This window comes from Lissotriton vulgaris, chromosome 1_2 (genome assembly GCF_964263255.1).
Source record: "Lissotriton vulgaris chromosome 1_2, aLisVul1.2, whole genome shotgun sequence".
NCBI classification, from domain to species: Eukaryota; Metazoa; Chordata; class Amphibia; order Caudata; family Salamandridae; genus Lissotriton; species Lissotriton vulgaris.
This window is the reverse complement of record NC_141686.1, coordinates 330,452,541-330,468,860: the sequence shown is the minus strand read 5'-3', so window position 1 is coordinate 330,468,860 and position 16,320 is coordinate 330,452,541. Positions and strand designations below refer to the sequence as shown.

Below are 16,320 nucleotides of genomic sequence, written 5' to 3'. Positions count from 1 at the left end.
CTCCTAGTTGTAATAGCCCTATCAGAAAGCTAGTGTATGTGGCATCTTATAAATTAGGCTCTTGTATTAAAAGAAGCAGTCGCGAAAGTGTAAGCGACCTCGCTGGGTTAATTAGTAACCCAATCCTGGAATGCAGCTGGCACACTGCGTGCCGCTGCTGGCTCCGCTCGCTCCTGAGACCCATAGGCCATGGGAGTGAACGTTTTCAGAAAAGGCGGGACATATCCCCGCTTTTGGCCATTTGCGTGCTTTCTTTTTTGAAAGCCACATGCAAAAGCCAATGTGATGTGTGGGAGGAGTCCGACCCACACTGTAGAAGTCACTTGGAAGTCTGGAGTGATTTCAAGAGGCCCTCCCCTAGAGCAGCGCATGCGCGCTGCGCTAGGCTCTACCTATAAACAGATTATGTGTATTGGAACTGGTGCTCCTGGGAAGTGCTCTGATGCGATGGGCAAGCTCACGGTAAGAAGGTAAAACTGCAAGAATCTATGGTTTGTTCCCTGAAGGGTCCCTGCTGCACTGGTCTCTGCCCCACAAGGGATTGGCGTGGGTCTCTGCCCCACGATGAAAGGGCGAGGGTCTCTGCCCTGCTTGTAATGGGATTTAATAGACCTCCTCTCGTGTGCCTGCTCTCTGCTGCTCACCAGAGAAATCCAGCTTTGGGACACAAACAAGAGCTTATTAAATGCGTTCATGGGTGCACATGTTTACTTGACTTTCTTCTTCGTTGGGTGCATTTGTGAGCAGAAAGCAGCCAGGGTTGCGCTAACTCAGATAGCCTGTTAATTACACACTACACTTTTTTGATATTTTCAATATTGGCCGGTGAACTCTCACTTTTGAGTGTTTAAACTGCCTGCACATGCAGTTGTGAACGGGAATGTGACACACACACCTGCATTTCACTACTGTGGCTTTTCGAATCTTAAGGCGCAGCTTGCGAGGGAGAGACTCCAAAACATTGAATGTTTGGTAAATGTTACAGAGCACACGTCAGTCTGACCAGTACTGACCGCGGGGCTGCAGTGGGACCGGATGGTAACCAGTCCAGCCCTCGGCCGCTTCTGACAGCGGAGAGCTGGCTTCCACCCACGGGTCCTGGGGTGGCCACGGTCTTGGCTTCGGAGTCCTCCTCTTGCCTGCCCTCCTGGTGAGACTCCAGATCTGCCCCCTGCTGCTCGCTGGACACGAGCCCCTCACAGGACTCTTGGACCTGATGCCCAGTGTCCGTCAGGATGGCCACCGCACTAATTCAGCCATAGGAGGTGCCAGTCTGTGGCTGGGAGGAGGGGGGCGCTGCAGCACCAGAGCCCTCCTGCTCAGTGCAGGGAGCTGTCAATCTATATAATGCCTACAAGGGCTGTGGGGACCCCAGCTAAACCTGGCATGAGTCGAGCCGTTCTTGCGGCCTGTGCTGGGGCTGTGCCAGGGTGCCTTCCGTTCACCCTCCTTGTCGCTGCTGACGGATCAGGGGACAGGCTCACAAGGAGAGAAGGCAGGCAGTCGCAGCAGGATGTAGACTGCACTTTTTACCCAGGGAATTAACTGAACCCTGCTGGTCAAGACTGGGTGAGTTGGAGGGCGCCCTCACTATCCTTGCAGCAGTCACTCACATGGGGGGGGGGGGGTGTAGGGAGTGTGGGAATGAGCCTGTGAACGTGCATGTAAGGTCCATATCTGGTGGGGAGTGGAAAGAGCCTGGGAACGTTTGTTAGAAGTAGCGATCTCTAGTTGGCAGCGGCGGGCACTGAGGTCTAAATAGGAATCCTTAAGTCACAGTAAGGGGGCTACACCCTTTGATAACCCCTGCTCAACCCTGTGGTAAAGTAGCATGAGCAGACAGACATCTCGGAGGCAGTGTGTGAAGCATTTATGACCATACACAAATGCAGGAAGGACTCTACAAACGAACACCTCGTAGTAATAGAAAAATAGTTCTTTATATAGACTGAACACAGTGCTTAAAAGCGCTCCAGAAACCACAATGCACATAATTACAGATTAACTTCAAAAGCAATAAAGGCACTCAAAGCGTGTGGAACGAACTTAGTTTGAGGCCGGGGTCCACGCAACCCGGTGATGCACAATGTACCTGAGATTTAAAGGGGCACGGCACGCAGCCTCACAAGGGAGCCGCGGGGATGACAGGTGGAATCGCAGCAGCCACAGCTCCCAGCTGTAGCGGTCGGCAGCGTGCACTCACGATAATCCTGGGACGGTGCTTAATGATGGGCACCCGGCGGCACACACAGGTGATCACAAGATCCTCAAAGTGGTGACTAGTGCGGGCACTCAGCGGCACAGCTCCTCAGCTGCAGTGGCCCGCGATAGGGATGCAATGACTTTCCTAACAGGCGTATGCGGGCTCTCCGCGGCAACAGCTCCTCAGCTGTGGTGGCCCACAATAGCGGCTCAATGACTCAGCCTGCGCTTCCTGCAGTAGAACTAGAAGCTCTGGAATTAGAATCCTGATGGGTGAAGTCTAATGTCCCTGAGACTTGGCAGTAGGCAAGCTCAAATCAGGCCCTTGGGTAGTTGCTTCAGCAAGAAGGATGAAAGTTTCAACATGGACAGAGGTTCGTCTTGACATCCAGAAGTAACGCACCCTGTAGGGGTTACAGCACAGAACTTTCTACCCCAAAAGTCTTTGTTTTCAAAAAGTCACAAATCACTGAACCCAGCCAGAACCAGTTTGGTGTCGTCCAGGAGGACTTTGGTTACCAGGCTGCATCCTGCCTTTCAGGAAGCGGGGCCTTCTGACGCACGGTGGGAGGTGGAGCCATCATTCACCTTGCCAGGCACAGCCCTGCTCAGATCAGTCACCCCTCCCCATACTCCAACTGCAGATCTCTCGTTTCAATCCAGGTCGGGCTCAGCCTGTCCTGACCCTCCAAAACCAGACAGCCAATACACATAACAGCAGAGCACACTGGAAGTCTTAGGCAAGAAAATACCTACTTCCCAGAAGTGGTAGTTTTAAACCTAGAATATAAAAATAATCGTCACTAAAAGATGCACTTTAATATTTGGAGCTCAGGCATACTAAATTCGACTTTCCTATCCTGTTCCTTGGGTCAATTAGGATTATAAACATTCATACAGTCAATTTACAATAGGGAGCTTTTGCGCTGTGGCACTGAATGGCAGTGGCACAGCGCCCAGAGCATCTAAAACCAGAAAAACACAGGGGAGACAGAAGCAAAAAATGGGAGGGAGATCCATGCCAATAGTGCCAGGTCTAACAACGTGCATTTAAGGTCCATGTCTGGTGGGGAGTGTGGAAAGCGCCCGTGAACGTGCATGTAAGGTCCATATCTGGTGGGGAGTGTGGAAAGCCTGTGAACGTGCATGCAAGGTCCATGTCAGTGTGGAAACACCTCCATCAGGTCATGGCCTCTTTCAAGCAAAGAATCATTCTGTCTCGAGTGTCCGCTCCAGGAAAGGCCACGGTTTATCTTGTAAGCGGACCTAGTCCCAAGCTGTAGTTAAAAGCCTGTGTAGCAGTAAGGGTGGCAGGCATGTGGACAGGACAGACCACGGTAACATTGGTGTGTCTGGTAAACTGAATCACTGTTACCACTGGCTCCTGGCCGTCAAACGTGCCAATGCTTGTTGTTAATGTATTAACGTAAATGTGGAAAGCACCTGTGAACGTGCATGTAAGGTCCATGTCTGGTGGGGAGTGTGGGCAAGAGCCTATGAACATGCATGTAACATCAATGTCTAATGGTGGGTATTAAGTGTAAGGTAAAAGCTCCATGTTCAGGAGCTTGGGACTTCTGACCAGTTGAAGCTGGACCTTCCTGGGGAGTGACTGTTCTGTGGGACAAGCCCCCCCCCCAATCTGCAGGGAATGGGGTGGGAGCAGGCAGAGTGCATGTGTATAAAGAAGGGAAGCTCAGCATGTCTGCATCTAACCCACTCACGCCCTGTTCTCCAGATCTCTACGGAAAGGACAACCATGAAGCGGCCAACATGGACATGGTCGCCGATGGCGTGGAAGACCTGCGCATGAAGTACGTCAAGATGATCTACCAGAACTACGTGAGTGTTGCTACCACCTCTCCCGCCTACTGTCTCCCTCCTTGGATGGAGCACGTCCGTGTACTTTGCTCCTGGGACTTGGAACACGGCTCTGATAAAATGGCGCCAGGTCATTAAGGTCCCTCAAGCAAACCATGGTTCTTGATGGTCTGTCGGCTTCAGCTCCAAGAATGCATCTTGTGCCTTTTTCCATCCTTTTGGTGACCTGGTTATTCCAGGACGCACCCCCGCACCTCCCTCAACACCCCCTGCATGGTGCATGTGAAGCCCCTTCGACCCACTCTGGCTGCAGTTTTGTCCTTTCTGCAACATGGATGCCCCCACCTTTCAGTCAGCTCTAAAAGCTGTGGCAGGCTGGATGGCGAACAATCGACTCCAACTTAATGCCTCTAAGACCGAGGTTGGTATAGAGACAAAATATCGACTCCAAAATATCGACTGGACATAATATCGAGTTTTAAATATAGACTGGACAAAATATCGACTGGACATAATATCGACTACAAAAATATCGTTTTTCAGGTAAGTGAAGTAATATCGACTGTATAAAATATAGATAGCAAAAATATCGATTTTTTAATAATATATAATATTTTATAGTGTATTTTTATGTAATAATATGTGTGAATAGTGTGTATTAATGTTATAAAATATTTTATTACATGAATTTTGTTTTGTTAATAATTGCGTAATGTAATTCTGTAGCGGGTTGTGGGTTTCTAGGGGAATAGGGTGGGAAGTAATTTAATAATAATAATTAATTAATTAATATGTGTGTTCATATTTTTAATTGATAATTAATTGATAATTAATTAATATTAATCAGTTAATTAATTAATATAATTTTGAATATATTTTGTATTAGTAAATAATTGTTAATTAATTAATTGTAATTAGTTAATTACATTAATTAGAGTACATTTTTAATATATATAATTTTGTGTTATTTTTAAGTAATTAATTTTGAAAAAATAATATTAATTATTAAAATAATTACACCTAATGTTCTAATATATTTTTATTGTTATTGTTAATTAATAATTAATTGGTAATTAAATAAAATTGATACATTTTGGGTAAAGGAGCATTTTTAGGGTTCAGGGTCAGTTTTCAGTTCATGGGTAAAGGGGTATTTTTAGGGTTCAGGGTCAGTTTTCAGTTCATGGGTAAAGGGGTATTTTTAGGGTTCAGGGTCAGTTTTCAGTTCATGGTTAAAGGGGTATTTTTAGGGTTCAGGGTCAGTTTTCAGTTTTTGGGTAAAGGGGTATTTTTAGGGTTCAGGGTCAGTTTTGGGTTTTTGGGTAAAGGGGTATTTTTAGGGTTCAGGGTCAACAAATAAGATTTTAAAAAATTATTTTTATTATTTTCATTTATTATTTAATTATTATAATTTAATTTAAGTCGTTTTAAGTATATTTTAGTAATTAAAATTTAATATTAATTTAACACTGTTTTTAATAAAGTCGATATTTTTTACATCTATATTTTTGTTAACGATATTTTGTACTCGATATTTTTGTACTTACCTGTTTGTAGATACAAACTCGATATTTTGACTGTCGATATTTTGGCAAGTCGATATTTTGTCAGTCGATATTATTTCAGTGATCCACCGAGGTTATCATTTTTGGTAGGGAAAGTGGGTTATGGGGAGATCAATGGTGGCCATCTGAACTAGGCCCTGTTCCCACTCCCGTGGCTGAAGTTGGAAACCTAGGGGTGTGGTTCAATGACAAACTTTCTTTCACTTCCCACACTAAACGTGTGGCTGGCACATGCTTTGGTACTCTGCAGTGTCTCCGACCTATTCAAGTTTTTTGATGCGGACACCAGACCGATTATAGTCCAAGCCCTGGTTCTTACCAGATTGGACTATGCCAGCTCTCTGTTTTTGGGCCTGAATCAGGCAGAGCTAACCCGCCTCCAGAGGGTCCAAAATGTGGCGGCCAGGATGCTGGTTGGCCTTCCGAAGTTCGTCTCTGCTCGTCGAACTATCCAAGATCTCCATTGGTTACCTGTAGGGCAAAGAATTAAGTTTAAAGCTCTTTGCTTAACTTTTAAAATTCTTAAATTATTCTTTCGCAGACTATTCTTCATTATGCCCCCTCTAGAGCCCTTCGATCCGCTGGATTAAATCTTGCCATGGTGCCACGTTTCAAAAAAGCTAGAATGGGTGGACGTTCTATCTCAGTGCTGGCGGCAGCTCTCTGGAACTCTTTGCCTGCCCCTCTCCGTTCCATCCCCGAATTGCTCCCTTTTAGGAAGGCATTAAAAACCTTCCTATTCTACAGTTTAGTCCCTTTTTCTAGGTCATCTCTGCTGTGTTACACAATCTCCAAAGCGCCGGGACGCCACTTGGCTGCGGCATCTGTGCGCTATACAAAATAAAATACATAACATAACTTTTGTCCTGCTGCAGGACAACCTTCACTCTAAAGACTCCTTATTGTTTTGCCACCTGACGCTGGCCCCTCCATGGATTTCCTCTTAACCACCCGAGCCTTGCCCCGCATCAAAGCGGTGGGGGTGTGGGGCATGGCAAGAGCCACTCTTCCCTCCAGCCATTTCTTTCTTTTAATGCATTGATCTGTTCGTAATCTGTTTACAAGAGCTGTGTGCACAAGTGCAGTTTACACCTTACCGTGTTAGTTTATGTGAATGCCTGTATCTACATGCATTGGTCCAGTAAAGCCAGGAGTGTTGATTTTGCCAATGCTTGGCTTATGTGGTGGTCCAGAGAAGCTGAATCTCCTCTAGAGATTCTTGACTTCAATTTTCTCAAAGTGAACATTATCGGAGTCAAGAGCCACGTTTACAAAATGTAAAGTATACACTTTAAAGCACAGCTTCTCAGCAATCACACCACTTTTACCATCGCCCATGAAGTCAGCCGTTGACCCTCCCCCCCCCCCCCCCCCCTGCCATTTAGTGGCCTTCACTTATTGCTTTTTCACTTGTATAATGTTTCTGAATTGCTTTCTGCTAATGTTCAGCCAAGAGCTTTTAGGAAAACAAATGTGTCCTAAGGGCTAGAGCGGTCGACCTCGGAGCTGGGGAACCAGCACATCTGTCAGTGAAATACATGATCTTAGCTTAGAACTGTTTTTCCAAGTGCATAAAGATGGTGGTTCTTGAAACCAATCCAAAATGTCTGCCTGTGGTCTCCAGTTTTCACATCAAACAAGCGACCTGCCAATCTTTCTACACTCCCAATTGTAGCAGAATGTGCTTTTCACACTATGTCAAGTGCCCCAATGAAATGTATTAATCAATCATAGTACTTATAGAGCGCACTACTTACCCGTGAAGGTCTCAGGCGCTGTGGGGTGGGGGGCGGATGGGATTTCTGCTACTGCTAGAAGAGCCCGGTTTTGAGGAGTCTTCTGAAGGCGAGTAGGTCTTGGGTCTGCCTTATGTGGGTGGGGAGCGTGTTCCAGGTCTTGGTGGCAAGGTAGGAGAAGGATCGGCTGCCAGAAGTTGAATGTTGGATGCGAGGGACAGCGGTGAGGGCAGAGCTGGCGGTGTGGAGCTGTTGGGTGGGGGTGTAGAAGCTGAGTTGGCTGTTGAGGTAGGCTGGTCCGGTGTTGTGGAGGGTTTTGTGCACGTGGGTGAGTAGCTTGTAGGTGATCCTCTTTTCGACGGGGAGCCATTGTATGTCTTTCAGGTGGGGGGTGATGTGGTTGTGGTGGGGGACGTTGAGGATCAGTCGGGCGGATGCATTTTGAATGCATTGCAGTTGTTGTAGGTGTTGGCCGGGATACCTGCGTAGAGTGCGTTTTTTTTTTTTTTTGTTTCGGTGGGGATCCACTTGTAGATTCTGCGGAGCGTGTTTTATCAGAAGGAGAGGGCGTTGACCTGCTTTGAAGTGCAGGAGTTGAGGATGATTCCCAGGTTGCTTGCGTGGTCGATGGGTGTCGGTGCTGTTCCCAGGTTGGTTGGCAACCAGGAGTCATCCCGGGCTGAGGGGGTGGATCCGAGGATGAGGACCTCCGTTTTGTCTGAGTTCAGCTTCAGTCAGCTGTTCATCCATTCGGCGTCTGCCTTCATTCCCTTGTGGAGGTTGGATTTGGCGTTGTGTGGGTCTCTGAGGGAGAGGATCAGCTGGGTGTTGTCGGTGTGTGATATGATGTTGAGATCGTGCTGGCGGGCGACGTGGGCGAGGGGGGCCATGCAGACTAACTGTGTCGGGCTGAGGGATGAGCCCTGGGGAACACTGCAGATATCCGTGGCTATGGAGCGGAAGGGGAGAGGCAGACGCTCTGGGTTCTGCCGGAGAGGAAGGCGGCGGTCCAAGCCAGTGTATTGATATGACAAAGCCTGTCCGTAAGACTCTGCTGTTTGTTTCTTACTGCAAACACCATAAAGGATGTGCCATTTCTAAAACTGAAATTTCACAATGGCTGGTCAGGTGCATACAGACCTGGTCTACCAAAGGAAATCGAACCTTGCCCGTCCAGACCACATTACACTCAAAAGAAAGGAACTTGTATGGCCTTGGGTAATATACAGCTGACATTTGAAATGCAGCTTCTTGGTCTATCCCTCATACCTTTACTGCTGTGTGGATGTCCTGCCTAGACCACACGCTAGAGCTGGCCAGGCGTTCTTGGGCACACTAAGTCTTCTGCAGCATCCTCCTGCTAAACCACAACCTTTGGAAGGATGCTTCAGACTATGCACTGCATGTGCATCTCTAGCCACATGCCACAAATGGAAAGTGTTCCGTACCCTGCAAGCATCTGTTCGTGGCATGTAGCGCTGTAGATTAAGGTACACCTACCTTCCTCCCCAATTGCCTGAGGTTGCTGCAGAAATGTTTTCCGTTGCTTAAGTTAGCTTTATTTTTGGCATGGTAGTTTTCTATTTTTTTAATTTTTTTCATGTCCAATTTTAAATCTTGCCCTACTACGCCAAAAAATCTATCTAATAATGGAGGCAATGCCATGTGCGATGCCAAGGATAGGTGGTCAGTAGGACTTATAACTCAGACTTAATTCAAAGAAAAACAAGTTGTATACGTCAAGTCCAACACCAGATAGAGGAAGAAGGCACACTCTGCAGGACTACATGCCACTAAGGGATGTTCACACGGTGAGTAACATTTTATTTTTTCACTGAGCACTTGTTTAAATTAAAGTGGCAGATCTAAACTATTTAGGATCCTAATACAACCAAGTCAACGTAATGCTCCTAGCAGATTCTGAGTACCTTATATTTTTCCTAATGGAGCTACCCCCTGTGGAGATCTATAAACAGACACGGATTGGTGGGTCCAACTCCGGCCCCTTGCCCACCTGCTCTTGTAAGTCTGATCAGATTGGGTGGTTGTGTTCTGGGATCTCGTTTCTTTGACATCACTCCGCCTCAATCGGAAGGAATGTTGGTTTGAAGATGTCGACTGCCATTCAACCCCAGTCTTGAAATGACCAGGGATCTTGATGACTAAGTCAGTTTGTTTTTTTTTCCCCTCCCCCAGGAGGATGGAAAGGCTCCATACATTGAAAACCTGCCTAAAGATCTTCAACCCTTTGAGTGTCTCCTGTCCAAGAATCATGGCGGGAAAGAGTTCATTGTTGGAAACAAGGTAAGTGGCTCATCTCTTGTGGTGGTTGACCTCCATCTCTTCCAGGGTCTCGCCTCTTAACTCTGCCTTCTCTCGCCCTTAGATCTCGTACGCGGACTATGCTCTCCTGGACATCCTGTTCGCACACCTGGTGCTCGCTCCAGACTGCCTGAAAGACTTCCCTCTCCTCCACGCATACGTTGAGCGCCTCTCTGCACGACCCAACCTCAAGGCCTTCCTGGAGTCGGATGCCCGCAAGTCTCGCCCGATCAACGGGAATGGGAAACAGTGATCCCCAGTCAGATGATCACTGGTGGGTGCTGGCCACCTCAAAAGATGCACTTCTACCGCCCACCAGCCCCTTGCACCCAACTAGAAGTAGCCTTTACTCCCAAGTGTTGGGTGGCAAAGCACCCTGTAGCCGCCTGCACCTAGGCTGAGGGCTCCTTCACTAGCACTTGTCTAACCCCGCTCAGGTTTCAGTTCTCTAGGGACTTGCATGGAGCTCTCCAGGGGTGAGCGTTTGTGTAGGTCTTTGGGAAGCGAAGTAGTTCTGCTCTTAGTAACTTTTGTAAACTAGGACAACTAATGGGTAGTCTGAACACATTACCTCTTAAATGTCCATCTCTGAAGGACCAAATAATGTGAATATTTGTAAAAATAACATATTTTTGTACCACTGAAGGTAAATAAATGCTCTGAAATGTGATTTTCTTGTTGATCTTGGAGGGGCGGGGGATTTTCTTGTTGCTCTTGGAGGGGCGGGGGAGGGAAGAACAGTGAAAGGGCTCTGCCACTCGCCCTCCTGTAGGATTTTATAGGATTCTCTTCCCCCAGCATGGAAGTGTCCTGGCCTTTTTTTTTTTTTTTCCCCCAACCACCCAATCCCTCTCCAAACCGACACTGATAAGGCGGGCTGAAAGAATTCAGGGGGGCTAATTCTTCCAGCCAGAGGCAGAGTGGCTCTAAGAAGGGGTGGCAACACAACAAAAGCCTCATTAACAAGTAAATGATATTTTAAAGACTTGTGAATTACTAGGGTGCAGCTGTAAGAGGGTAGCCAGGCCGTGAGGCTGTCATGGCCCGGGCTGTCTCGGCCCGGGCTGACACATACGACCGGGGGGGGGGGGCGCTTTAGCCTGGTGAGCCCAATGGGTGTTGCACTCCTGGTGTTGCTTAGAAGCTGTGTTTTTGTGGCATGTATGGCTTCATATACTCATGCTATGCATACACCTGCAAATCTAGTGTTGGGCTCAGACGTGGGCAAGTTGTTCATCTGTAAAGTCATTAGTCACAAGATGTAGTGACTCCACTGATTGCTGATAATGTGCAGGGGCATCAGCTCCACTCATTCTTTCTCCGCTGCTTGGTTCAGATGTGTCCGCCAAGGTCTAGGTTGATGCCACATGGTGTCTGCAGGCCCGTTCGGATCTTTCACTCTTTGGTTCTACCTATCGTCATGTATACTCTCCAGTTCCAGGCATTGCACATGATCTCACTCGGCTCCACGACTAAAACCTTTGATGCCCCACCTGGGGCCTCTCCGCAGCGCTCCAGTTATTCCCCAACACCGTTTCTGTGATGGAAAGAACTCTATCCTATTATTGCCAGAGTGTTGAGCCAAGTACTAGGACAGACCTCCGTCCCTGGAACATCAGGAGGCCTCCTGTTTATAATGACAGCCGAGGCATACCAAGGACCCCCTGCTACCACTGTCAATGCCTTCGCTTTGATGGATGTGTCTCTGCCCCTGTTCTGACCAGGACACCACACGTGACCTGTAGCAGTCTGACTTCTAGCGCAGAGGCTCGGGTCTTCTTGCAAGAGGAAAGCTCATTGTGACACCGAAGGGGGTGAGTCAGTCTACCCAGCATCCTGCATCTAGGTTGGCTGCAGTAGGTACACACAGGCCGCCTCCAACTACTCCCAAGCTGAGCCCTGCCTTCCAGAGGGTCTAACATCCAGCTCACAGACCAGTCATGGGCCTTCAGTCTGCCACAAGGCCATGGTTGGCATCCAGCTTCCGACCAGACGTCCTCCCAGCCATCCGTGCCAGAGTCCTTGACAAAGCCATGCCATCTGACCACTTTTCGGCTTACATGGTGCAACCAGCCTCTAAGCAAGACTTCCAGAGCCTAAAATTGACTCAGTGCCACCAGAATGGCCTTCAATACCCAAACTACTGGTGTCCAGGGCAGCTTTTTACAAGGAACAAGACCAGCCCATCCTCTGCATCCAAGAGGAACCCTGCACTCGGCAGCAGCAAATCCTCCTACACCCTGACACTGGGCAAATACTGTTCAGCTCCTCCTGAGGCAAAGGCCCCTGTTCCTCATAATAGAAGATTTTGAGGAAGCCATTAACCCACTGAGTTTATGCTTTAGAAGCCTTGGCACATGATATGGGTACCCTTCCACGCCCCCCTCCTTTACCTTGGCTCCTTCCTCCCACTCCCTCCTTTACCTCAGCTCCTTCCTCCCACTTCCTCCTTTACCTCGGTGTTGGACAGGCCACATGAAGGGCCGCTCTTCCCCGGCCCGACCAGGCCCGAGCCCGGTCACGCAGGTACCACACACCACCATTACACGTCCTCCGTCCCCTCGGGGACCCCTGCCCTCGAACATGTCGACCTCGTGGGCCCGATCCACTGCCGGCCTGCGCGCCCATCCTGGGCGCCATCTTGGACACTCCACCACGAGGCCGCCTGGCCCCCGATCGACCTCAACCCTGGGCCTGGCCAGGCCTCAGACATCCCGGCACCACCATCCACCCAGGAGGTGAGCGGGCTACTTGGCAAGTCAATGGGAGAAAGAGGTGTCGATGGCTCTCCCCCCGCCAAGTGCCGCTCGCCCATCGCCTCCCCGGGCGCTGGCTCCACCCCCCTGCTGGGTGTCTGGACTCCCTCATCCCGGACCTCCCGACCTCCAAGTGCGAGGGTCCGGACATCAAAGAACACCAGCCCTATAACTGGGGCAGCTCCAGAGCAGGAAGGCGGTTGTATCTTGGAGTCGAGAGACTCAGAGAAGAACTCATCCTTGACGGACTACTGGCGCTGCCGTAGCTCTGTCTCGTGCACCATCGTCTTGCCTGCTGGCGCTGCCGCAACCTTCGTAACCTTCATATCCTTCATCGTCGTCGGGACCTGCTGGCGTGGCCGCGGACCGTTTGTAACCATCATCTTCATCGGGACCTGCTGGCTCCGCCGCGGACCGTCGTTTCCTTCGTCCATCTCGGGACCTGCTGGCTCCGCCGCGGCCCGATCATCTCGAACGCCGAGCTCGAGGATTGAGAGCTATTTCCATCTTTTTGGTAACAAGACTGTCCCGCTACCCTTTTCCCAAACCAGAGACCAGAATCGAGGGGACCCCTGAGTCCAGACCTCCTTGTACCATTCCATCGTAACTTAAAGAATTGCCTATAAAGTCTCGTTGAACTTTAACCTTGTGTGGTGTCCGTCTGTGGGGGGGAAGTTACTTGTCTGTACGATCGCTGGAGACGGCTCTCCCCGGAGACCTCTCCCCTTATCCTCGGCCGACCCTCCCGGTCCGTCTAACACTCGGCTCCTTCCTCCTTTACCTCGGCTCCTTCCTCCTTTACCTCGGCTCCTTCCTCCTTTACCTCGGCTCCTTCCTCCTTTACCTCGGCTCCTTCCTCCTTTACCTCGGCTCCTTCCTCCTTTACCTCGGCTCCTTCCTCCTTTACCTCGGCTCCTTCCTCCTTTACCTCGGCTCCTTCCTCCTTTACCTCGGCTCCTTCCTCCTTTACCTCGGCTCCTTCCCCCCACTCCCTCCTTTACCTCGGCTCCTTCCCCCCACTCCCTCCTTTACCTCGGCTCCTTCCCCCCACTCCCTCCTTTACCTCGGCTCCTTCCCCCCACTCCCTCCTTTACCTCGGCTCCTTCCCCCCACTCCCTCCTTTACCTCGGCTCCTTCCCCCCACTCCCTCCTTTACCTCGGCTCCTTCCCCCCACTCCCTCCTTTACCTCGGCTCCTTCCCCCCACTCCCTCCTTTACCTCGGCTCCTTCCCCCCACTCCCTCCTTTACCTCGGCTCCTTCCCCCCACTCCCTCCTTTACCTCGGCTCCTTCCCCCCCAATCCCTCCTTTACCTCGGCTCCTTCCCCCCCAATCCCTCCTTTACCTCGGCTCCTTCCCCCCCACTCCCTCCTTTACCTCGGCTCCTTCCCCCCCACTCCCTCCTTTACCTCGGCTCCTTCCAACCCCCCTCCTTTACCTCGGCTCCTTCCAACCCCCCCCTCCTTTACCTCGGTTCCTTCCAACCCCCCCTCCTTTACCTCGGCTCCTTCCACCCCCCCTCCTTTACCTCGGCTCCTTCCACCCCCCCTCCTTTACCTCGGCTCCTTCCGCCCCCCCCCTCCTTTACCTCGGCTCCTTCCGCCCCCCCCCCTCCTTTACCTCGGCTCCTTTCGCCCCCCCCTCCTTTACCTCGGCTCCTTTCGCCCCCCCCCTCCTTTACCTCGGCTCCTTTCGCCCCCCCCCCTCCTTTACCTCGGCTCCTTTCGCCCCCCCCTCCTTTACCTCGGCTCCTTTCGCCCCCCCTCCTTTACCTCGGCTCCTTTCGCCCCCCCTCCTTTACCTCGGCTCCTTTCGCCCCCCCCCTCCTTTACCTCGGCTCCTTTCGCCCCCCCCCTCCTTTACCTCGGCTCCTTTCGCCCCCCCCCTCCTTTACCTCGGCTCCTTTCGCCCCCCCCCTCCTTTACCTCGGCTCCTTTCGCCCCCCCCCTCCTTTACCTCGGCTCCTTTCGCCCCCCCCCTCCTTTACCTCGGCTCCTTTCGCCCCCCCCCTCCTTTACCTCGGCTCCTTTCGCCCCCCCCCTCCTTTACCTCGGCTCCTTTCGCCCCCCCCCTCCTTTACCTCGGCTCCTTTCGCCCCCCCCTCCTTTACCTCGGCTCCTTTCGCCCCCCCCCCCTCCTTTACCTCGGCTCCTTTCGCCCCCCCCCTCCTTTACCTCGGCTCCTTTCGCCCCCCCCCTCCTTTACCTCGGCTCCTTTCGCCCCCCCCTCCTTTACCTCGGCTCCTTTCGCCCCCCCCCCTCCTTTACCTCGGCTCCTTTCGCCCCCCCCCTCCTTTACCTCGGCTCCTTTCGCCCCCCCCTCCTTTACCTCGGCTCCTTTCGGCTCCTTCCTCCTTTACCTCGGCTCCTTCCTCCTTTACCTCGGCTCCTTCCTCCTTTACCTCGGCTCCTTCCCCCCACTCCCTCCTTTACCTCGGCTCCTTTCGCCCCCCCCTCCTTTACCTCTGCTCCTTTCGCCCCCCCCTCCTTTACCTCTGCTCCTTTCGCCCCCCCCCCCTCCTTTACCTCTGCTCCTTTCGCCCCCCCCCCTCCTTTACCTCTGCTCCTTTCGCCCCCCCCCCTCCTTTACCTCGGCTCCTTCCTCCTTTACCTCGGCTCCTTCCTCCTTTACCTCGGCTCCTTCCCCCCACTCCCTCCTTTACCTCGGCTCCTTTCGCCCCCCCCCCCTCCTTTACCTCGGCTCCTTTCGCCCCCCCCTCCTTTACCTCTGCTCCTTTCGCCCCCCCCCCTCCTTTACCTCTGCTCCTTTCGCCCCCCCCCACCGTGGCTCCTTTCGCCCCCCCCACCGTGGCTCCTTTCGCCCCCCCCTCCACCGTGGCTCCTTCCGCCCCCCCCCTCCACCGTGGCTCCTTCCGCCCCCCCCCTCCACCGTGGCTCCTTCCGCCCCCCCCCTCCACCGTGGCTCCTTCCGCCCCCCCCCCCCTCCACCGTGGCTCCTTCCGCCTCCCCTCCTTTACCTCGGTTCCTTCCGCCTCCCCTCCTTTACCTCGGTTCCTTCCGCCTCCCCTCCTTTACCTCGGTTCCTTCCGCCTCCCCTCCTTTACCTCGGTTCCTTCCGCCTCCCCTCCTTTACCTCGGTTCCTTCCGCCTCCCCTCCTTTACCTCGGTTCCTTCCGCCTCCCCTCCTTTACCTCGGTTCCTTCCGCCCCACGCCTCTCCTCCTTTACCTCGGTTCCTTCCGCCCCACGCCTCTCCTCCTTTACCTCGGTTCCTTCCGCCCCACGCCTCTCCTCCTTTACCTCGGTTCCTTCCGCCCCACGCCTCTCCTCCTTTACCTCGGTTCCTTCCGCCCCACGCCTCCCCTCCTTTACCTCGGTTCCTTCCACCCCTCCCCTCCTTTACCTCCTTTGCCTCGGCTCCTTCCACCTAATCCCTCCCCAACCTCCTTTGCCTCGGCTCCTTCCACCTAATCCCTCCCCACCAATACTAGTCAACCGCTTGCCCTCAGTCACCCCTGGGTTCCCTTCCTTCTGGCTTGGCATGGGGTGGGGATGATAGTCATAGGTCTCCAACCCCCATATATATGCCACTGGGCTCACGTCCCTATGAAGATAGTGGGTTGACTAGGTCAATCCCCATGGGATCATGACCCTGACCTGTCTGGCCAAGATCCCTGCCGGACAACATTACTCGTACCATGAGGTCTTGCAAAGGATAACTGTCTTTCATAAGGTGGAAATCCAGCTGCAAGAGCAACTTCCTCATGGAAACCCTCTGCTCAGATCCATGAGAGCCTTACCCATGCTAAAGGGGGGAGCTTGAGCGCGCTCCTGACATCTTTAAAGACCCAATAAAGGCCAGATTGATCGCGCCTACGGTCAATAAGACATCTAAACCATCTCTTTATGCTCTTCCTGGCATCTGGGAGCAACTTCCAGACTCCCTGATGGTACACACCA

General features: G+C 51.8%; 1 protein-coding gene across 1 annotated transcript in view; it reads left to right on the top strand.

The window, feature by feature from the left end:
• Positions 1-10,315, top strand: part of LOC147736663 (glutathione S-transferase P 1-like) — a 42,140-nt gene extending 31,825 nt beyond the window's left edge. The window contains exons 5-7 of the mRNA XM_086953422.1: positions 3,941-4,044; positions 9,521-9,628; positions 9,711-10,315. Coding sequence (XP_086809548.1) covers positions 3,941-4,044; positions 9,521-9,628; positions 9,711-9,899 — 401 coding nt within the window. The 3' untranslated portion in view covers positions 9,900-10,315. The remainder of the gene's footprint in view (positions 1-3,940; positions 4,045-9,520; positions 9,629-9,710) is intronic.
• The last annotated feature ends 6,005 nt before the right edge of the window (positions 10,316-16,320 follow it).